Source organism: Scomber scombrus, chromosome 7 (assembly GCF_963691925.1).
Source record: "Scomber scombrus chromosome 7, fScoSco1.1, whole genome shotgun sequence".
NCBI classification, from domain to species: domain Eukaryota; kingdom Metazoa; phylum Chordata; class Actinopteri; order Scombriformes; family Scombridae; genus Scomber; species Scomber scombrus.
In genome coordinates this window covers 6,619,236-6,643,230 of record NC_084976.1, presented here as the reverse complement: position 1 = coordinate 6,643,230, position 23,995 = coordinate 6,619,236, and the positions used below count along the sequence as shown (strand labels likewise).

At 41.1% G+C, this 23,995-nt stretch overlaps 1 protein-coding gene across 2 annotated transcripts in view; it reads left to right on the top strand.

Moving 5' to 3' along the window:
- rims2a (regulating synaptic membrane exocytosis 2a) overlaps window positions 1–23,995 on the top strand; it is a 145,239-nt gene that overhangs the window by 2,862 nt on the left and 118,382 nt on the right. For both annotated transcript variants that reach the window (XM_062423016.1, XM_062423014.1), the window contains exons 2-3: window positions 20,876–20,908; window positions 21,794–21,886. In XM_062423016.1, the coding sequence (XP_062279000.1) occupies window positions 20,876–20,908; window positions 21,794–21,886 (126 nt within the window). The remainder of the gene's footprint in view (window positions 1–20,875; window positions 20,909–21,793; window positions 21,887–23,995) is intronic.

Genomic DNA, 23,995 nt, shown 5'->3' with positions numbered 1-23,995 from the left:
ATTTTGTAATCACACAGAGTCGGCACTAGTTCAGCATCTCTCCAGGTGCATTCGTTCCATTAAACAGAGTCGGCTAGCTATCAGCTAGCTCGGCTTTCCATGCATCAGTGAGTCTCTGAGCAGTACAGTAATGATGGTTAAGGGACCCCCACCCACCCCTCTCCCCACCCAGACACAGAGTATCCTTTAGGCCAGGCATCAGCTGCCTACGATGGGGTGACCCACAGAATGCCTGGGGCTCCACTTCTCCTTTTCTCCCTGCTCCTCCGGTCCTCCAGGGCTGCTTCCTGGTTCTGTTTGGTGGCTATGAGTAAAATATGGGTTGGTGTTGGGAAGGGGTGGTAGTGGTGATGCTCTCCACCCTAACTCTGACTTTCTCTGTCACACCTCTCCGCTCTCTTTGTCACCCCTTCTGTTTCTCTCGCTCCATATAGCGTTACCTGTATTATGAAGGCATGAGCTGGTATGTGAGCATACATGCGCGTTCTTTCCCACCACACAAAGACTGTTCAACTATAACCTTTAGATGCTCATTACCATAGCGTGAAGCTATGACTAATTTAAGTAAAGAGTCTCATGTTTTGCTTTTTACTAACGTCCCAGTAAATTCCCTCCTCTTTCTTCCTGACCGTGTTGTGCTCATGGATGGGTGGTGGTGGTGGTGAGGGGGGGGCTGTGTCATTTGCTCAGGGACCTCCTTTGACAGTGCTAATTATACTGGCTGCCTTGTAGGAGGGATTCCCACTGAGCTATTCCAGGGCTCTGAGGTGTCTGCTGCTCTGCCATCTAGTTTGGCACCCCCCATTTTTTGTTTCAGGAGACACAAAGACAAAGGATGACCCCAGTGCCTCCAGTGTTTCCTATAAGCTGAGACCATGAGGTTTTTTTTAGGATGTTTTATCTAAGAGGTGAACATTTAGTCAGAACCTACATTTAAGATCATCGTGGAAAGTGTGTTATTGCCTCACTGTTTTCATTCAGGTTGTCAGTATTATTATCTATCAATGTTCACTGTAATTGTTTCATGACAACCACTGTAAATTGACAGCTCCACTAAGAATGTAGTGAATTCTAACTATAATAGTTGTTGAATGAGTTGGTGAAATTAAAGGGACACTCCATTCATTTTTTTATTAGTGTTATTTGAATCTGGGGACTGCGAGAAACAGATTTAAAAGAAGAAAAAAAAAAGCCAAAATTGAAGCAGGAGAGGTTGAGATATGCTGACTTTTAGTCTCTAATATGGATCAAGCTCCAAAAGCATTGTGTCCAGAAGTCCTGTCATGCAACTCGATAGCATCTTTCTTTCTTTCTTTCTTTCTTTCTTTTTTTTTAGACCCACCATGTCTTGTAAGAACTCCTGTCTTTCAAACTCCATGCCCCAGTTTTTAATGTCAGCTCTCTGTGAAACAGTTGTAGACTCTAAGCCCGAGTTGAAACCTCGATGACATCACCGCAGTAATTTATTTAGATACGGGGAGCCACAGAAGACATAACACAACCATTTTCTTAACATCAGTAGAACTCTTGTGATGAGAGAGCTGATCTGGATGTGTAGAATTAGTCAAGTGTCTCTTTAATTTCAGCACAGTACAGTAACATGTTTATACTGTAACTATATACAGAATGACACCGTTAATACTATTACACTACATTTCACAATTAATGGAACTATCAATTTTCTTTACAATGAGTTAGGGATTATTATGACATTCCTGGTTAGCATGTAACAGTTATGGTGAGAGGTGCCTTGGGTTGGTGTGTGTGTGTGTGTGAGAGAGAGTGTGTGTTCAACATGAAGAGCATTGACCTAGAATTAGCTTTGATTGATTACATCCCATTTCCTTTTTCTGTTACCCCCACCCGCCCCTCTTTCCCCACCACACATGCACACTCACTAACCTCACCCCCTCCACCCTCTCCATCCTGGTCATTCATCTGATAGTGCTAGAGAGCTCTGCGTACCAGCTGGGGTCAGAGCTACAGAGAGGCCCTGTGTCCCTGGAGGCTATAGGATCTCAGCCCATCTGAAAGAGAGCAGCAGTGGGTAGAGTGGTGCTCTCTCACAAACACACACATATGTTAGAGAGGCCTGAGCTTTGCTTATTCCCAACCTACAATCCTACCTTTTGAAGTAAACTTCAATGCTTTTTTAGCTCTGCACAGGTAGTACTAAGTGGCAGATTATCCGGGCGAACACACAGCGGCTACAACTAGGACATTGAGACTGGTGGACACAGGCAAAAACCTGGCAGCCTGTGTCAGTTTGGCAAACAAGAGCGAGAGACAGAGCAACATTGTAACAAAGACTGAGGAATTTAGTTCTGTATCAAAATACAAAGAATTCACTCAGAACACACTCTCAGACCCAAGCAAATACATGGAACTATATTGAGCCCCCTCAAAATCTGTTTGTAACTATATTATATAGTATGTTCTATATAATATTTTGTAGTGTATATAGCATAATAATACAATCATTGCTGCTGGCGGCAAACCTTTTATGTCCAAAACTGTTACTTTTCAGGAAATGGAAAAAAATCCAATGTGATTTAGTCACAAGCTCTTTTTAATACATTTAATTGATTAAATTTGTAAAACCTGCAAACAGATGTAAAGGGTGACCAATAGCATTGATTTATGAAAGTAAAAAAAAAAAGACTAAATATGGATATACAAGGTTCCTGCCTGACAATGACAAAATACTCTAGTATTCTTATAGTATGAATTATAATGCCGCAATGAAAACTTTCTTGATTATGTTTGTGCCAATAAAGCATATTTGAATTTGGGAAAAGGAAAAAAAAACAATTGAGAGAGGGAGATAGACCTATGGTTGTGAAATGAGGCGAGGCAATGCTCAGAAGCTTCCCACTGGACAATATACAGTACATATACACACACACACACACACAGACACACACACACACACAGACACACACACACACACACACACACACACACACACACACACACACACACACACACACACACACACACACACACACTGCCTTTCTCTTCTCCCCTCAGCTCACTCACCCATGCTTACACGCCTTCCCATGCAAAGAGCAGATTCTGTCATGAGCGTTCCACAGACTCCCATCCCCCCATCACTTTCCCCAAGGGAGAGGAGAGTGAGAAATAGGGAGAAAAAGTGAAAGTAGGGATGCTGTCTTGACTCTATAAAGCAGAACGCACGCCAAATGAATACATCATCATGCTAATTAAAGTAACAATGTGTTTTGGTTATGGAAGGTTGGCACATTGTCAAGTAGTTTGGCTCAGCTGGATAGGAAATCTGGTTGGAACACAATTGCCATCATTACAGTGATATATAATATATTGACAAGCTGCTCATAAGCTGTGCTGTTGTGGGTGTAAAGTTGCATTACTCTAGTGTTGAGGTGCTTTAGTGCTCTCATGTCCCTCTACCTTTTTTTTTTTTTTTTTTAATTTTTTACCTACCCTTTAAGTTTCAGCCATTATTCTTTTATAGCTGTTAATGCCTCTACCCCCCATTGTCTGTGTCTTTTTATTATACATTTGTCTTTCATTCTATTTTATCCTACATATGTTGCAAGATGGCTACAAGGCTGTTAATGCTAATTATGCTACATGTTTCCTTTGGCTACATCACAGTAGCCTAAATGTTACTTTTATCATAAAATATATTCAGATAAAAGTTGACTTAAAAGATAAGCCTGATTAAAGCATGATTAATCAGTTTTTTCTTGGTCCCAAGCTGAACATTGCATACATGTTTGACATATTTTAACCTCATGAAGTTGCTAGGTGGCTAATGTGTTAGCTAGCGGTTGTCTATTTACACATCTCTTAGCTCCTTAATCAGTTTTTATTGGTTCCCAGCAGAACATTGCATACATATTTGACATATTATAGACATATAAAATTGCTTAATGGCTAATATGTTAGCTAGCACATTAGCAACACATCTAGCAGACATGGAGCAATGTTAGCATTCATTTTGAGTCAGGTTTCTGTCCACCTGACCAAGTGTATAATTCCCTTTCCTCAACTACTGTGGTCTTCACCTACTTCTGAGAAAAATATATTTGTCTTTAGCTGGTAAATGCTCCCCCTATGTTCACCAGTTAGCCACTAACTTTAAGCCATTTGGTACTGGGTATGTAATGTGTAGTGTCACTTTATCAAAGATATTTTTTTGCTGAAAACAGCTGCGTAGGCAAGTTGACGAGAGCTGTGAAACCAAAACAAAGAGCTGAAAGATGCTAAAATTATATGTAGCGCTTAAAAGGAACTGCTGGCTCGGTCATAATTCTTTGTGTGTCGGTCACTGCTTGAAACTCCTCTTTGGTTACACATAGTCATTTGGCCCATTGATCATAAAAAAGTATTGATTTCTGCAACTAAAAAGCAGCAGGACACTAGTTTCAAGCAACCTTTCTCAAACATGGATGATTGTTGGGTACTATTAATACACATGGTGCACTTGTGAGCATGTAGCATGGGCTCATAATAAATTGCAGTGACCCATGTTCATCAAAATGAAGGAAGATGTCACTGCAACTAAGTGGCTCATTTATGTGAGTTTTTGGATAACAACGTATCTGTGACAGAGGAATAAGCTATATCAGGCTTTGTCCTTTGTGTCAATGTCTACTGATTATGTTTTATGTTCTGTTGAGGACCTAACAAGGTTTAGGCTCAGGGGGAGATAGGAAAGGAGAGGACAAAAAGAGGATAAGTTAGAATGGGATAGGAAAGTATATAGGAGGGTAGGGTAAGAGGAGAGTGTAGGCCAGGTTAGGATAGGAGAGAGGAGAGGAAATGAGAAGGGACGAGGGGTGAGAGGAGAGGAGAGGACAGGAAAGGAGAGCAGAACATCAGAGAGAAAATGAGAGGAGAGACATTGACGTCTGAGATGCTATCGGGTCCCGTTGCTGATATGACAGCCTCAGTCCCCATTGACAGAGCAATCAGCCTGCCATCTCCCATAGCCTGCTATTCTCCTGCGTGGCACAGCACAGCATCAGCCTCTATTGTCTCTCAGGCTTTGTTCTAAATAACATCTGCATTCGTCAGCATAGGTTTTATTATCTTTTGGGCTCTTATCCCTCAAGCAAATTTTGAAGGGATTTTCCTGCCCCTGGCTGTGCAATTTGAAATGCCCTTGGCAAAACATGACAGTAGAAAAATGTTTTAGAATGAGAAGTAGGTTGCAGTAACTGGTACGTAAGGGATGTTGTGTATTTATTGTAATGCATAATACAGTGTACACTGCAGTACATGATGATCCCTTTTCACTGTATGTGTTAAATAATTAGTCAACGGAGCCTCAAGCAATTGTATCAGAGCATTTTATTGAGATATCTGGTAAATACAGTATAGAAAAAGCAGACATGGAACAGCAGTAGCTCATTTTGGTGTTGTTATGCTTCATCTTGCATGTATAAATGTATAAAAATAGGAGACTTTGATGCAGTATGTTAACAAAATTGTACAACTACGCTTTGTTGGCATAATGTTGTGTTTTGAACTAAATGGTAACATCAGTATGCCAATATGCTCATGATGACAGTGCTAATATGCTGATGTGTGTGTGCACAACATGTTAGCATGGGAACATTTGCTAGTTAATGCTAAACACAGCTGAGGCTGATGAGACTGTAATTAGTTTTGCAGGAACGACTGAATCACGTCGCCATTCTTAGTACGCCACTAGCATGGCTAAAACAAATCTGTGAATGCAACATTAGCAACTAGTGATCCTGGACAGTCTGAACAGAACCCAAGTACAGCTCCACTACTAGAACATCTGGCCTGTTGTTACATAAGCCTCACAGCATGCTGTGCAAGAGTAGCCTGAATGAAAGCAACACAGTGCAATAGAGATAACGGACAGAGCCGAATAGTACTTTACAGAGGGGTAAAAACAAAGGAAAGAAGGAGATAAATAGAAATTGTGAAAAGTAGTTCCAGCTTAGGAGGGAGAAGAATTGTGAGGTGAAAGCGAAAGCGGGGTCAAGAAGGGGGCACTTTATCACTTTTATTGCCCATCCACCCTGGGTAGAGTCAATGTAGAGGAAGATATACAGCATCTGACCCTCTGAGGGAAGCCTAGTGCTTCTGAGGAACATATGTGCCTGCTATAGAGTAGCTGGCAGCGTTGATGTTAAATGTATCTCTCAGAAACCCCCCGGGGTGGTGTGAAAATACAGCAGAGACAAATTCAGCACAACACAGTAATGACACACTACAGACACTAATTGAGAAGAGAAAATAGGAAATACTGTATGTGTTGTAGGACAGGTGATGTGTCAGTGTGGAGAGTTACTACCAGAGAGGTGTGGTGGCTTTTTTTATCCTCTGTGACATTCCCTCAGGGTTTGTTTTATGATTGTTGAACCCTGAAAGGTCAGAGAAAAGACACCTCTCCGCTCTGTACAGCAGAGGTCTCTAACCACGTGCCCCGGAGGACCCAGATTGTCCAGGTTTTTGTTCCGACCAGACCACACAAGGTGATTTCACCGGTTAGTTCCCTCTCTGCGGAAGATGTGCGAATCAGCGAAAACGCCTGGCTTAATCTCAAATTGGAGCACAAACCTGAAAACGTGTCACCTCTGCCGTCTAATTTAGCGATGCCGTCTGTATTTGTTGATAGAGATAAACAGAGATACCTTGCATAGAGAAAGTGAAAGAGAGGAAGGCTGTCTAATTCCTGAATGGCCGGTTACTAAAGGTGGAACGTGGCACTGGGTCATCTCAAGCTGATTGCTCTCAAAGAGTGAGAACCCTCATGCTGTTACTTGGACTATAAATAGTAGAGACATTCAGCTTTCTGCAGTGGCCGGCAAGCAGCCAGGCATCTAAAGAGGCAGCGAGGCCTACGGTCATTTGGGCGTCCAGGAAAGCCAGGCAGCAACACAAAGAGGCTTAAAGGACAGATTCTGACCACCTATAAGACAAAAGACCTCCACAAGTGTAGAGAGTAAATGAATGTCAGTTAATCAACAGAGCTGATGAGAGTGTAGTATCTTAAATAAATAGTTCCATTAATAAAGAAACTCTTTAATTTAAATCCCTTACTATGAACTGACTTAATTTGATGAGTGTAATTATTGCTGATTATAACTGTTTGCTGTGTGTCATCACAGTTTGTACTGTTGTATTTATTGTTTAACACGTGCACAGGCCAGTGTTTTCAGTAATAAGCTAAATCAGCAGCATTTGTCCCAGTTATCTGATTTTGATTAACACACCTCTTGTAAAGCAGCTAGTGTTGTTTGCATGCTCACTTATTAGCTTGTTGTTCAGTTTCAGCAGCAGCTTTGTACAAGCTAAATGAAGAGTAAGCAGTGCTGAGAAGGTTACTTTAGAAATGTGATGGGTTACAGATTACTAGTTATAATGTAATAAGTAAAGTAACTATTTTAATTATTCATTGAAGTAATGTAATTACTTTTCTAATAAATGTTTTAAACTGGGCGATAAAGCTGAAAAGTCCTAAATTAAGTATTAATTAAGTACAACCATAGTAACCATACCTTCAAACCAAGTCCACATTCAGGTCAACTCCATGCTGAGTGGTGATAGAAATGTGCATTGATTTGATTGGTAGACGAGAGGCGGTGCAACACCATTCATAAACAGTGTTCTAAATTGAGTGCATACTGAAATGACTGGAGCCTTTCTAGCCATCCTACTCTTGATGTTGTTACACTCAAATTTGTCTTTTCCAATCCACATTGCAATGCAAAAAAAGGAGAGAGAGAAAGAGATGAGACAGAAAAGAGAAAGAGACTAATTAAAATACATACAAATATAAATAAAACAGGAAGCAGGAGGAGAGAGCTAGTCTCAGTTCGCAGCATGGACCTTTACATCTCTGTTTGACTACAGATTAAACAAACAAGATATAGGTGCTGATAGGTGAAGTTTTAACTTAGGACAGGTCCAGGCTGGCTGTTTCCTCCTGCTTCCTGTCTTGTTAAGCCCCTCTAAAGATCACTAGTTAACATGTTAACCTTGTGTGTTTCATCTGTACACAAACAGAAATGTGTTGGTTTTAAATTTGGACAGAGGAGAACTATTCCTGCTAGTCCAGTCTGACCTGCCTTATTTGTGTGCTTGGCCAGGCCTCACCTAACACTGTTAACAAAACAGCCATAACACACCAGCTTTAGTGGGTGTTTACTGCAACTAAGGAAGAAGTTATTGAAGCTTTTTTTTAAATGCAGGACACAATTTGAGTAAAGTTAGAATCACCCTGGATTACAGCACATTACAGCACAAACCCTTGTTAGGATTTCGTCCCAGATTGACCTGGTGGTTGAAAGGGAAACTCAATGGAAAAGTAATTTGTGTATTGCATATACAATTGAGTCATGTTACTTTCTAATAATCTAAATTAAGGTCATGAGATCCATGGGAATAAGAATTGCTTCCCAAACAAAGAAAAAGAACAGAATAAAATCAAAGCAATAAAATAACTTGTTAATAACCCCCCTTCCCTCGCTCTCTCCCTCCCCAAATGCTGCTCTGTGTGTGTGTGTGTGTGTGTGTGAGAGCTGCTGTATTTACTAGCGGTAGTTTACACAGGGCGCTCTAATCTCCTCTTCCCCTTGCGTGTGTGTGTGTATATGTGTGTGTGTGTGTGTGTGTGTGTGTGTGTGTGTGTGTTTGTGTGTCTGTCCGTGTTCTGCTCATTCAAGACTCAGCTGGTCGGAGCAGGTGCAAGCTGGTGACTCAAACACGTGCACGCCGCCTAACCCCGGTCCTTCTAATACGCCTTTGTGTGGCCAAAAAAACTCCAACCGTCCAGTGCTTTCTATAAACAAACGCCACCGCCATGTGTTTGTCCACCACACACACACACACACACACACACACACACACACACACACACACACACACACACACACACACACACACACACACACACACACACACACACACACACACACACACACACACACACACAGAGACTCGCCACATTCGGAATGAATCTCACACACAGACACGCACACATTAGCTCTGTAGAGGCCTCACAGCCAGACAGTAGAATTTATTATGTAATGATTGATGCAGCGATTCTGTTGGAAAACTGTATATTTGATTATGCAATGCCAGTTCACATCTTTTTTTTAAATTTTATAATTTTTAATTATAAATTAAATACACTTTTATCACTGTCCTCTGCTAGTTTTTAATGATCTTTTTTGCATCTGTTTGCTCTGCACATGATTTGCCCTCCTCCTCCTCCTGTCACTTTGAATTGCTTGTTGTTCTCAGACGTCCAGCAGGGACCAGAGCAGTAGGATATGTTCAGTAGCATTACATGTACAGTAAATGTAGATGCTGCTTTAGGTAGATTACAGAAGCAGCCGACTGACATAAATAAGGGAGGATAAAGAGCAGCCATTATCATGACGTCACTAATGCAGCCACGGCCCCTTATGTAAGCCCACTGTTTGAACACCACACTCAGGCACGAGAATGTAACCTACACTAGGGGCATACTGTACATCATATAGAGTGTGTGGACCACTGCTCGCAGCGCCTGGGGCTGAAGGTGGCTTTGTTGGAGCTTTTGAATGCATTATTCCAGAGATTCAGTCTGTCTTTATGAGTTCGTGTGTGCGTTTTTAGCGTGTTCACGGTTGCTTGGCTTGTGTAGTCTTGCGTGTGCGATCTACAATGAAAATAACAGTGAAGAGGGTTGTTTTTTTTTTCTTTTTCATCCCCATCATCTGACACTGATCAGGAGTGAGACAGACAGACAGAGAGAGAGAGAAAGAGAGAGAGAGAGAGAGCTGACGCTGTGATCCCGGGATTGTGCCCCTCGACCGAAGTCTGATGGAGGATCTCCCGCTAATCCCTTAATATCACTCGTCCCACTAAGATACTGCCGCCATCGCCATGGTGATGCTGAGATGGCCTGGTTGTGTAGTAGTGGAACGAGGTGGGGGTTGGTTGGTGGTGGAGTGTGGTTGCCATACAGAACCACAGAAATCCCCCTCTTTATGAAACATAACTACAATCATTTAAAGTAGAAGAAGTGGCAGGAAACACAGGCGTTTAAAGTCAGCCATGAAGTCGGTGGCGGCGAGGAATGAAGGGGGGCATTGGTTGTGTTTTGCCATAGACGGCAGAAGCAGAAGCCGGTCGCCTTATCCCGGAGTGGGCGGCTGCTTGGATGGTTGGCTGGCTGGTTGGCATTAAATCTGTGCGGAGAGGCGGCTAATGCAAGGGAATCCTTTTGATTTGGGATTTTACAGACAGCCAAACAGATCTTTCCGCCATCGGGACAGATGTTGAGTCAAGTTCAAGTTAATTTCAGCCGCACAGTATTGTGGCCACATCTGTTTTATAAGGCTTGAGCGCGTCGATCCCTCCAGTCTTATGTAGACTATGCAGAATATGATAACGTCACGAGGTAACGGATACCTTCAGCTCCCTCAGCCGTGTGTAACATCATATGGCATATTTCAGCAAAGTGATGGGTGTGGCCTGAGAGCACCGAGGCCAGATCAGATTGCCTCTGTGTGTACAATGTATGCAGTTTAGTTAAGCGAGCTGAGAGTGACGTGCTGTGGCGATGAATTGGGACAGGAAGGAGTAGAGCAGGCTGGGCCAACAATAGGCAGGGTATCCATTACCTCTCTATTGTTAGCCATGGCCGGGCTATTATTAAAACCCTGAGTGAGACACAGACAGCTGACTGCAGTTTCAGTACAGCCCACCTACTGCTCCCAGTCAGAAACACAACAGTGTCTCTGAGAGGTTTTTTCTATGTATCTGATGCTCCTATCTAGTCTTGTTTTTTGCAAGGTTTAACCAGAGGTCTTCCATTTACAGCACAGTCCCTCACCAGGTTAACCAGCAGGAAAGGCTGAAACTAGGCTTTTGCTGACTATGAGACCGGAAATAATACGGCGATAGCGAGACTGGACAGAATTGGTGCTCGAGGAGCGGTTTGATGCTTGTCCGTGTTTAGCAGAGGGTTAGAGGAGGACAGGGAGATGCAGTCAGCAGCCTCCTCCCATCTCCTGCTCCTCTACCGGTAGCTGGAGATTGGGGGGGGGGGGGGCTAACACAGAGGGTGGTGACCTAGGTGGGGTGAGGTTGAGGGCTGAGGCTTGGTTTCTGGAGTATTCCCTATGAGTATTCCCAGTGGAGCTGTTCAGCTGCGTACGGGAGGAGGTGTGTGTGTGTGTGTGTGTGTGACGTTAGCATGGGACAATGTCAGCTGCCAAGAAAGTGCTGATCCCAGCCAGAATCAAATGTATCTGTGTCAGGATGAATACAAGTAGGCTGACAAGAGGAGGCAACCGAGCGTTCGCGCACAAAGGAAGACACGTTCCCTACATCCGCCATTACCAAAACCAAACAAGCACATACATATGCGAGAACACAAACATGGCGTATCAACCGCTTCACAAACTAGTTGTATTAAAATGAATATTGTGCATATTGTCGCCTTTGAGTCTCGCATGGAAATACACTTGTGAATGCGTGGGCTGCCGGGTGATTAGCTGACTCTTTGCCACTTGGAAATCTCTCAGGAGGGGAGATATGGAAAAGCTCAATTGAATCCTGGCAGGTAATCTAAGGAAACAGATGGATTTTTAGTTATATTTGGCAGCAGATTAGCCACTTCCCCGTTGCTCAGAAAATCTGCTGTTGCCAACTCTTGTTTGACAATCTGAATATTAGTCCTTGGTCAGGAGGTCTGGCTTGCGCGCTGTTAGATTGCCTATTCTGATGAGCACGCCCCGTGGATTCAATCCTATCTGCTGCTTTCTAAGGCCCAGCTGTGGTGGCTGGCCAACCCCTCCACACCGAGGCGTTTGCCCTCTCACCGTCCCTCCTGCCCTGCCTATCGCGCCATGCCAGCGCCCCATGCCAGAGGAAGTTATCAGCTCTCTATCCCCCCTACCACCACCACCTCCCGCCCCTAATCCTCTCCGAGGTCGAGAGAAAGTGTTAAGTAGCACTTCTCCTGGCATTTATTGGAGAGGTAGAATGAACAGGTGGCTCAAGACCTAATCGTCTGTCTTTTAAATGAGGTGCTATTTTTAGTGCACTCTCTCCCCTTTTGTTGGAGATTTGCAGGTGATGTACAGTAGAGGTGGTACAATGGGGGATCCTGCAGTGATAATGCTGACATCGTCATGTTGATTTTCATTATGTGGTTGGATGGAGTGCAGTAACACACCAGTTTTTTGGGATAAATATCATGTTTTTGGAGTTTCTTCTAGATTATACAGTAAAGGATGTTTTTAATTCTGCTTCTGCTCCCAGTGGTATCAACATCTCCTCATTCCATGATTAGGACGTTTCTTTAGATTTCAGCATTTTTACACTGGAGATTGTCACGGGTGTAATTTCCCACAGTGGATGGTGGATGCAGATATGCTCACTTTTCAGAATCCTATTTGAATTTTTTCATATTGATTTGCTACTTTACTTTCACAAAAATCTCTCCTGACATTGGAGAATAATAATAATAATGAAATGTTAATATATTCTCTTCAGCTGTCAGTTTTTACAGTGGTTCACAACGGTTTGAGGATTAGCAGATAGAGTTTGATTTTTGCCCTAGTTTTTGGCTCTAAGACAACATGCAGGTTAACCTATCTGATTGCTAGAGGCTGTTTGGGGAGAGGAAGACTGCAGGCTTTACTCAGGGCTGGAAAACAGGTAAAAGGAAACATAATTGAATATGTGTTTTTTTTACTTTAATTTTTATTTAGTTTTCCATATAGGATATAACATACATTTAACAAACATACCCCAAAAAACATCACAGAGAACAAGAACAAACAGAACAAGAATGAACAAACAACATCAAAATCGGTTGTACAAGACATCATGGACAGACAATGGATATTCTCTTAATTACAGTATTCTCATATCTCAAAGATTAATAATTTGTTAGTATGGTGCTTCTTGTAAATGATAAATTTTTCCCAACGCTTTTCAAAAATATCGCTCCTAAGTCTTAACAGCTATGTTAACTTTTCCATTAGAAAAATATCCTTAACAATCTTTAACTATTGTTCTTTTACAGGAGGATTTGTTTTATACCAGCTTCTTGTTATAGCTTTTTTGCTGGCTATAAGTACAATTTTTATTAGATATCTGTCTTTCTTTTGTGTAGCTTCTTCTATGTCCCCTAAATACATTACAGAACAGTTGTGTGGAATGACATATCCCATGATCTCTTTAACAGTTGCATTTACGTTACTCCAAAACGACACCAGTTTTGTACAAGTCCAGAAGATATGACTATGGTTGACCTCTACCTCACCACAGCGTCTCCAACAAGGTTGCTGAGTTTTTAGTTGATGGCTTTTAATCTAGGGTTTAACCTAGTCAGGTTCTTCCAACCAAACTCTCTCCATACCCTTGAGTTAGTAGTAGAGCATTGTATCTCAAACATCTTAAGCCATGTTTTATCTTGGATTTCTATATTGTATGTATTTAAATGCATTCACTTTTTTCATATAGAAAACAAGCCTACACCCTTTCACATTGTATACTGCATTGGCGTCCTTTCCTACTGTACACATTGTATAATACTGCATCCATGTATGGTTTTAAATTAAATTAATATCACACCCTTATGTCCAAGACAATAACAGTATACGGCAGTGCCTCAGCCTCAGCCTCCGATGACAGTTTTCCCTGTAGGTCACTTGCCTCCGAGTGATTTCAGACAGACATTAACCTCATCTCCTGGCAGTACTGACTGGCCGGGATGGTGTTAATGATGTATGTAGTTGGTATTTACCCACTGAGCCAGATTACTCCCTTATGATCCAATTATCACTCAGTCAGTAGTGGACTCAGAGGGCCTGCAGGGTCACTGCTTAGCCATGAGATCTTCTATCACAGATTTGCTACTCCGCCGTAGATGCCAAGACAAGACTGCATCTCGCTATCTGTTTTAAACTGTCAAGAAGCGGGGGGAGGGGGGGATGCCCACACCCCGCTCTAAAAAATATATTTTTGAGATGCATTTGTAACATTTCATCGGAGCATCTCGGCTGAGCTGTGCTGTCGGTCAGGCTGGACTGTGCCCTGTAAGAAGATTCTGAGCAGAAAGCGTCCAGGAAACATTTTTACTGTGTATCTATCTATCTTTCTCTATATATACACACAAACACACACACACACTATGAACAAGGGAACACACAGACATGTTTTGAGGGATGTTTAGCTGTCTTGTTGGAAGCCATATTGGGCCTTTTTTTTCCTGCAGTTGGTAATCAGTGAAAAGTCACACTTCCCCTGAGGAGAGTACCGCTCCATCTGACCATATCCCACTGTTCTTAACTGTTCCCCCAACATCTGGCTGACTTTTGAGAAGGAAATAGAAAGAGTAGAGCGCTGAGCCGTTGTTTGCTCAAAGACAGGATTAGAGGGAGAGAGAGAAAGAGAGAGAGAGACCTGCAAGAGTGAGTGGCCGGGCAGGGGAGGTAATTGGAAAGTAATTATGCTTTGGGTGGCATGTGTGGAAGCTCAGCACAATGTCACAGAGAATACTGTGTGGGTCTGCTGTTAGAGTCTAAAATGAAGAGATCGTTTGAAGATTGCAAACTGATGTAAATTCTCCATGCTGCATATTTTCTTCCTGCACTGGTATCTTATGTTTTATTGGTAAAAGTTTAAAAGGACAAGGCTGATGATTTAATTGTTTCCTTAAAGGTGCAGTGCATAGGATTTAGTGACATCTAGCGGAGAGGTTTCAGACTGCATTTAAAAGATAACCCTGCCCCTCAACCTCCCCCTTCCAAGCATGTAGGCTGCGGTAATTCTTGAAAAACATTCAAGTCCAGTGTTTACATTTGGAAAGCCATGTTGCATTTATGTATGCATCCAGTGGGTCCTCACAATAAAATTAGGCATAATGTGTTAATTCAACAATAGGAGATATGTTATGTTGTTACCTAATAGTTTTGGTGTAAAAAGCCTGCAAATATCGGTATCGGGTGATATCGGTATCGGAAATTAAGAGTTGGGGAATATCGGAACATCGGATATCGGCAGAAAAGTCAATATCGAGCATCCCTAATATTTATCATTCTTTTGTGGTTACACCATTTGACATTTTCAGGAGCATTCAGTCTTACTTTTGGTAAAAAATGGTGCAAATGTCATTTCAAATGAGACAAAACCAACAAAAATACAAAATGTACATTTTAACAAACCTGATGCTGCTTTTAAAAATATTTTTAAAGATATTTTTGAATTGCTCACCTTGCCAACCCTTATTTGTCACTGACCCACTAATAAGTCTAATGTATGTAGCAAAGGCCTCTCCACCATAGAGGTCCATTGTTAATATATACATAAAAACACACCAGTAATCTGCACTGTTGCACTGGACTGACATGTTCCTTAATGGGTTTCTTAAACGAGCACTGCTGTTGAAGCAGGAATACTCAATTTTTTGGCCACTTGGGGGCAGCAAAACAAGAAACACAGCACTGCCATATTATATATTATATTGATATAGTGAACGTGTTAGCAAACAGTTACTTATTTAAACATCCAGCAGACACTGAGCAGCATCAACATGCATTTAGAGGAATGTTTATAGCCATCTGTCCAATATTCAGTCTCTGTAGCTTTGTTCTGGTCCTCCACCAACTCCCGAGGGTTCACTTAGCTAGTCATTATCTGCAATGTGGTGCTGGGCAGGTACAGCTTATCACAGCTTTTTGGACCACACTTAAACTATAAATGCCAGTTTGAAGATCCTGCCTCTTACAATCAGTCAGTTATAACTGAGGATTTTGCAAAATAACGTTTATTTTTCACCAAAGCTTCCATAATTCATCAGTTCATGTGACAATGTGTGTCTAAATATTTTGACTGCAGTCTTAATGAGTTATTGTGTCCTCTCCTGCTGACTGACTCTAAAGTAGGCAGGCTTCAGTCTCTGCTGCCCATCACAAGTAGTTAGATACACATTAGCTGTTGCTGGACCTGCTGTGGTGCATGTGACATGTTGCCAACCTTGTTCTGGGTGTGGGGGGAATGTGATGATTCAGGGCTCGCTGTACAGCTGTCACATCAATGTATTTCTCTCTTAACACAACTGTGCCTCACGAGTAGCAGTTTATAGGTGAAAGACAGAAGCAGAGAGATCGCACAGTTTAGAGGGAATCATGTTCCTTTCCTCTCCTTTCCTCTCCTCTCCTCTCTTATTCTTAATAGCAGAGATATCTTCAGAGGGCTTGGATTAATTAAATCTCTGGGATCTTACTAAAATGTTCAGGTCCTCATGACAGCCCACTGTGTAATTGTCCTGCTGCCGTCACAGAAGGAGCTGCATCCACCCAGCTCTGTGAGGGACGTCACTCCCATCTGACTTAAACAAAGTCCACAGTGAGAGATCTGCTGACCCCACCTATTTTGGCATCACGGTATTAAAGCATTGGTGTGCCATTCATGGTATTCTTGCTTGGAGAGTGACTCAGAAATGATGAATTTATTTTGAAAATATTTGACTAATTGATTAGTGAACACTTTTTTCAGTTGTAATGTGTAAGTATAACCACACCCCGTTCCCTCACCCTGTCTGCCCCGGCCTGTAGTGCTGCTGAGCATCCTGCCTGCTGCTTAAATGCATGGTAGATGACTAGAATGGGATCAGTTTTATTCAGTTCAGTTTTATTTCCCTCTATCTGTTCCTGTTCCTTTAATATTTCAAAAGATAATAAGCATTAGCATTGAAATTGGGTCAAAAGGGTGTAAAATAACTTGTTAAACGCTCCTTAAAGATCCAGGAATCTAGTTCTTAGAAGTTTATGCAGCACATATGTCCACTAGAGAGCAGTGTAGCATCAGTCATTGTCAGACCTGACTGCTTCTCAACACACACCAGTAAGGCAAAGTAGGTGGAAACTTAAACCCGGAACAACAACAACAGAGACCCGAAAAAGTGTCAAGACTTTAAACTGCCTCTCTGACATCAACAAGAGAGAATCATATGTTGAGACATGTTGATGCTCGTCACACAATCCTATTCCTGATTATTTACCAGTGTCTGTTTTTATCGTGTGTGTGTGTTGGGGGCAGGTGGGGGTCATGGGAAGCAGAGGGCAGGTTAAAGAGATGGAAAACAGAGACTGCATCTGCTCGGCAGCCCTCCTCAGCAGCCAGGATACTGAATACGTCACATGTGACATTTTACACTCACTCATTTTACTGCCCCGTGTCAAGTAATACACTGAGCAGACACACACACACACACACACACACACACACACACACACACACAAACATATGAGTACAGTACACACATGGATATGGGCGACACACACGCAAATGCATAGACGGATACTCACGCACACACTCTGTCCAGGCAGGCAGGCAGCAGGCAGCAGGCTCGATCAGATAAATATGAGGCTTGTAATGCGACCACAGAGACGGGGCTGATGGGATCAATAAAGAACGGCGCTGCAGGTCATCGGGAGAACAAAGCGAGAGGATAAATATGGACTGGCTCATCGGAAAACAGACCAGCGAGACTGATGGGTACACAGGACTATATCTTCTCTCTCGTGTGTTCTCTCACCGCTCTGACACAGATCAGACAGACAGATTTCTTGCTGTGGTGTGTTCGACCTCTAGCTGAAGTAGACTGTAGGGGAGGCTTCGCTGCTCAGCCTCGAGCGTTTGTTTGTGACTCGAGGGGGAAACTTCTTGTTGTACGTTGTGGGATAGGTCTGAGTTTGGAGTTTTTATTTAATGAAACTTAATTTTTATTGACTTTTTTTGACTTTTTTTATAGAGTTTTGTAGATGAGTTCTTCATTGTTAGACAGCAATGTTTGAGATGTTCAGCTGCCATTTAATAGAAGTAGTAAAGAACCGTTTTTGGCGGGATGTTTTTATACCACACAGTCCGAATGCTAATAAAGTTCTGGATGAAAAATGGAACACTTCTAGTCTTTGACATGAAGTTTTTCAAAGTTATTTGCAAAGTATTTGCTGGTTCCAGCTTCTAACATTTGAGGATTTCCTGCTTTTGACAGTTTTATATCATTATAAAAACAATATCATTAGGTTTTGGATTGTGAGTTGGACAGAATCTGCAATATGAAATAGTGATGGTTATTGTTCCACCATTTTTTGACATTTTACAGACTTATTAATTATGGAGTGGTGGTCACATATAGAAATCAAACGTGTCAGATTACACATACAGAAAAAGATTCATAAATGTTGCTGTGTCTTGGTCAGAAACAGACTAAAAATCCAATTAACGCGTTCCGTTTCACACGACTATAAAAAGCTGAATGTGTACCTAACAGAAATGGTGATGAGGTGTGTGTGAAGCTATAACGTGTGATTTTTGAGCTGCAGATTGTCTCTTGCTTGCTTAAAGTGACGTCTGCACCTAAAGATGGAGACAGTTGCTGAACTTTGGTGTTAGATAGTGTACACATGCAGAGACAGTAGTCCAGTAGTCATGTGGTGGTTGCTGTGTGTGCGTGTTTGAGGGCTGTCTTGGTTATTCTTAGTGCACCTATTTTAAACTTCTAAAGATAGTTCCACATGAGGATGACGTTAAAAACAAACACTACTCAAGGTTAGTGATGCTGTACTATATTTGACATTTGCATCACTATGATAACAGCCACTCTGGTTTTGCTTTCTCAGCCATACTGGTGATTATTGAAGAGAAAGTCTATCTAACAAGAGATTATGCTACAGGAAGCTGGTTCTGACTTTCCCTGTTACAATAGTGTATATTACAACAGTTAATGAAAGGTCTGCATGCATATTTTTTTAATGTCACGAAATAAGTTTTATGCATACTGTATATTGTATATTATATATGCTCTTTTGCTGGTAACACCCGTGTATTAGAAAAAACAGCAGTAGTGTACTTTTATGTATACACACCTGGTAATACAAGATCTAGGTCTTACAACCTCATCAGTTTTTATGTTGAACCAAAACAGAGAAATGAGCTGTTAGGAGTAGCAGTTGCCCCCTTAGGTTGTTCCTTAAAAAGCTGGTCAGGTCACAAAATCCCCGAAATTAACTGACTTGGTATCTGGCTGTGTAGACACTACTTTTGGTTTTATTCATCCAGGTTTTGAGATATCCTTCTGTTATTTCTTCTACTACCACAGTATGCTGGAGGTGATTTAAAGATCCCCTCCAGACATGTTCTAGATGGATATAAAATACTCTACATTAAGTGCTAATATGTGTCTTACATGGTTTTCCACATACACAAAAAAAAATATACTCCCTCTCCAGAATATATGGATATGCATATATGCTATGTAAAGTCTATTCTCAGTGTTTGTACACTGGAGTCTTCAAGTTTCCACATCACACTTTTATAAATTTCACACATACCATGATTGGCTACAGAGTAGTTGAAATGTCACAAATGATGCTTGCAGGTACATCGCTTTAACTCAGATTTTCTGTGAGTACATAGAAACTTTCCTCTTTTAGCAGATGGAGGTGAATGTGAGGGGGACGAGGGGAACACTATGTCTAAAAAGATACAGAAACAATGTCCTTGTTCCTCTGGATCCCCAGAACATTTTATCAACAGTTTTTATAGGGACTTCTTCTGGAAAGGACTCGTTGCTTTTAAAGTTGTACTCCAGTGATTTAGTAATACACTTCGACAAAGTTGGGGGACACTTCGACAAAGTCCCTAAATTCTATCAGGCTTTCAAAAAAAGGCTAGATCCTACATTTCCCATAATGCAACCAGTGTCATCTTTTCTATTAGACCCTGCATGCCTGGTAAACATCTCTTTTCCCTCTTTTTATATGAATCTACACACCTAGGAGTATGTAGCTTCACACCTGGGTTCACCCACACAACTATTTTCACAGAATGGTTCAAACCATGACAACTAAACTGATAGTCATGTGTAAAATGTCTGGAATGTCCTATCTAAATGTAAGCGCTTCAGTGCTTTGAACATCACAAATAAAACTCCATTCATCACTGTTGTATTGAGGCATCAGCAGAAATATGAGACAGATATCTCAAACCCTGGACAAATAAAACCCAAACTATTTACATGACTATATAAGAAAATGTGTTGTTATTTTTGGTATTTTGTGTGAACTGACCTTTAAAGTGACATATATGTGGGCTTTAGCTAGTTGAGCTGATGTGTTCATGGTTTTGCTTTAAGTTATAATGGAACTTCTTCAAGCATGTGTTGCTGATTCAGCTTAGTTGAATTATACACCAAACGAGCTCCTACTTTTGTCCTCCCCTTCAGATGCAGCTCAGTGTACAACTCAAGGCGCTGCTCAAATGTCACTCAGCTGCTCTACTTACTCTGAACTTGTGCAGATGCTTGGCCGTGTTTCTGGGAACTGGTGTTGGAGGCCACCATTAATTATGGATTTCTCTTAGAAGAAAAAAAAAAAAACTCCTAGTGGTGAAAAAAACTTGTATTCATGAGGTTGACTGGCACTTGGGACGGCAGCTGCTGTCTACCCTTTAGATTGACTCATTTGTGGAAAGCCAAAGTGACATTAAAAGTAATGTGTGTCCATGCTCGTACATATTAGAAAGAGTGTTACTCACATGAAGCAGTCATTTTTATCTTTAAGTCCAAACTTTTGTCATTTTTAAAGTCACTTTTGTTCTTTTTTTTCTCCATATTCTCATTTATGTCATTACTGCATTGTCATCATCCTCATTATTCATCTTCTATAATATCCAAGATATTATTCAGATCATAGTTAAAGTTTTATTTATGTCATGCACATCTTTAGTAATCAGTTGTTTCAGTATGTTTGTGTCTTCTAGATTGTTTTCCTCATCTCTTTGTGTTCTGTATGCACTGAGCTGTGCACACTTTTTTTTTTTTTTTTTTATGTTTTAGGATCAAAGAAGAACCAAAGCCTCAGTCGGCACAGTAAGTAAACTGCATTACCCAGAGTGCTCTAGGCTTTGACACTTCTTCCTGTCAGTCGGTGCTGTGTGCTTCATGTGGCTTTCTCCTCTTTGTCTGGGAGAGAAATGAAAGAAATGTCACTAATGTCATGGAAAGCCGCTGTGGTGGCACGATGATCGCACGGTGACATTTTACGTCTTTGAACTCCGAACGAGTAGCGTCATTCCAGATGTGCTGGATGCTTAAAAAGCTGACTTCCATGACATCAATGACAATGGCTTTTCCTTTCTACCAGCTTTGTTATAGCTAGGCCCCAAAACCCTTCCCCCCTGTGTCCCTGGTCTATCACTAACTGGCTGCTCATTCTTCATCCAGTGTGTCATCTGCACTCTGATTGGCTTGTTCAGCCTCGTAATTCAGCCACAAGTGTGGCCTAAATGCACCTGTGCTGTAGCTGCATTTTGACCAAAACTCCCCATAGGGCAAAACCAGTCTGACAACCTGACCCCTACTGCACCACTAAGCTGGAATAAATGACTCTCCTTTTTACCCTCAGCTGAGCGTTTGATGCAGCTCTCATTTCCATTGGCTGTAGAGCTTTACTGCTTCTTCTTTCCTTCCCTCTACTATAAGTCTGTTTTCTCTCTATCTTTCCTCTTCTTCTATCTTTCTATCTGTATTTCTGACACTGTGTCTGGTTGTCAATGTTCCACTAATTGCCGCTCTGCCCGTGTCCTGGCCTTCTCCTCTCTCTGCTCTGGTTGTAGTGAATGTCCCTGCTATTGTTCATTACTTAGAAATCTGACCTGCTTCTTAAAATCCCTTTCCAGGACAGATTGTTTACTTTTTTCCCCCCCCATGATGACTCATTGCGATGTTCCAGTCACACTTTGCTTATTTGAACAGGTGGTTTCCCTTTAGTGGGATCACTGAGCTGGTAAATAACGTTCTTCAGCCCCAGCAAAAGTCCCAAAATGACAAGGAGCCAGAGCCAGACGCGTAAGTAATAGATCAGACCCCTTTTGATCTCTACCAAGCAGGCACAAACACTCAGTGGTGACCCCAGCAGCTGGACGCACAGTATGTTTGACCTTAGTGGACATTATAGTATGTTATATCATTTTCCAGCATGTTTGTTTTAGCATGTAAGAGGGTGGTGGTGTAGGAGTGGTGTGACATGATAAAATCTACATCTATAAATATATCACTGTCCTGATCAGAGCTATATGTTTTATGCATTTACACAGTTTATTACATGTTGTTATACATGTTGAGCAACACTTACTCTTACATACTCTTATAATTGTTCAGTCTGTGATTAAAAAAGTGGCAACAATAGCTTCTTGGCTAATGTTAAATAAGGTCATATCATAGATATAATGAATGCCTCTTTCAATTCAGTTAATTATATGACAAGTCAGTGTACCTGTAAGGGTTTAGTGCAGATTCATTTTAATAAGAACGAGAAGTAATATAGAGCCACAACAACCTGTGTCCTCCCGCAATCGTACAGCTGCTACCTGTGCCAACACCAATGAAATCATGGGACTAAATAAATAAGCTAGACCTTAGTAATGTAGTTCAGTTGGGAAGTAAGCACACCCACACCCACACCAACACCCACACACACACACACACACACACACACACACACACACACACAGTGATCAAGATCAAAGAAACATTGTGCGGCACACGTTGCAGTCATGTGATTCAGTGAGGTTCCACAAGATTTATCAACATATTTATTCCCACTTGACATCCAATTTTTTAATTCTGTCTCATCAGGGACTGATTTACAGGTGAGTGCATTCATTCACAGGTAGAACTGGGTGATAGTTACACAATCAAAATATAATGATAATTTTGACCTGAATATTGATATTGTGATAATATTGTCAGGATGACTAGTGCTGCTGCTTTTACAAAATATTTACACAATGAGATTTTTGAGAAATAATCATCAGTAATTTAGATATAATGTGTAAGTGGGTAAAAGCAAATAACAAAACTGCTAGAACGGTCTGTAAGTGCAGAAAAGTACATCACGTTACTGTAATACAGCCTTTAAAACAGGAAAAAAAACACACTTATGCCTTATATTATAATAGTCAAAATCTAAGATTATATCTATTCTCATATCACTATATATATATATATATATATATATATATATGTATATATATATATATATATATATATATATATATATATATATATATATATATATATATATATATATATATATATATATATATATTATAATATTGATATATTGCCCAGCTGTATTCACAGGTTGGTAAGAGGAGCAGCAGCACTGTGTTACTTTGGTCAGGTTGCACACATATATAACATTTTGGACTTGTCTGAAGAGTTAGTGTTGTTTTTAAATGTAGCCTAATAGGAGTTAAAGAAGAAAAAAGACACAGTTCAGGCCCTAAAAAAATAATAACCCAGGTAATCTCAGAACAACTAATTTATCATAGCAGCAAACACAGGTATTACTAATAAAACTGATGATGGCCCTGATCCATAAAGTTTCACAGTAAGCCATACATAAGCTAACATAACCGAAATCAAGGCCCACCTAAGTGGAATACAGCCCATCATCAATGTTATTAATTACACCTGAGCCTTTTCAGCTATGAAATGTCATAATGCCAATCTTGAAAAAGTCCTAATGTCTGCGTCCCAATTAGTTTAGCTTGTTCTAGGGCCCTGGTGTTGTGCATGATAGCCCTCCAGTATGTTACTAAATGGAACTGAGCCATCATTAATTTCATTAGTTCCACCTGTGCTTTTCCTGCAATGACAATTAAAGAAAAGGGAAGATAAAGGGTTGTTAAATGCCACAGTAGCCACTTAGAGGACACATGCTGGAGTGAAAGGAATTTGGCAGCTTGAAGTAAGTTTTAACATATGAAATGTATATGTATAGTATATGTTAGTCCAAACTAATCAATATTTGTATTTGAATATGTGTGGTAAAGAGGTTTGCTCCCACTGACAAATTCTACTGAAAATTATCACCCAACTCTGCACTAAGCATTTAGCCTGTTTTAGCTATATTGAGTTGGTTTTACAGCCCGCAGTCACTTTTACATGGCG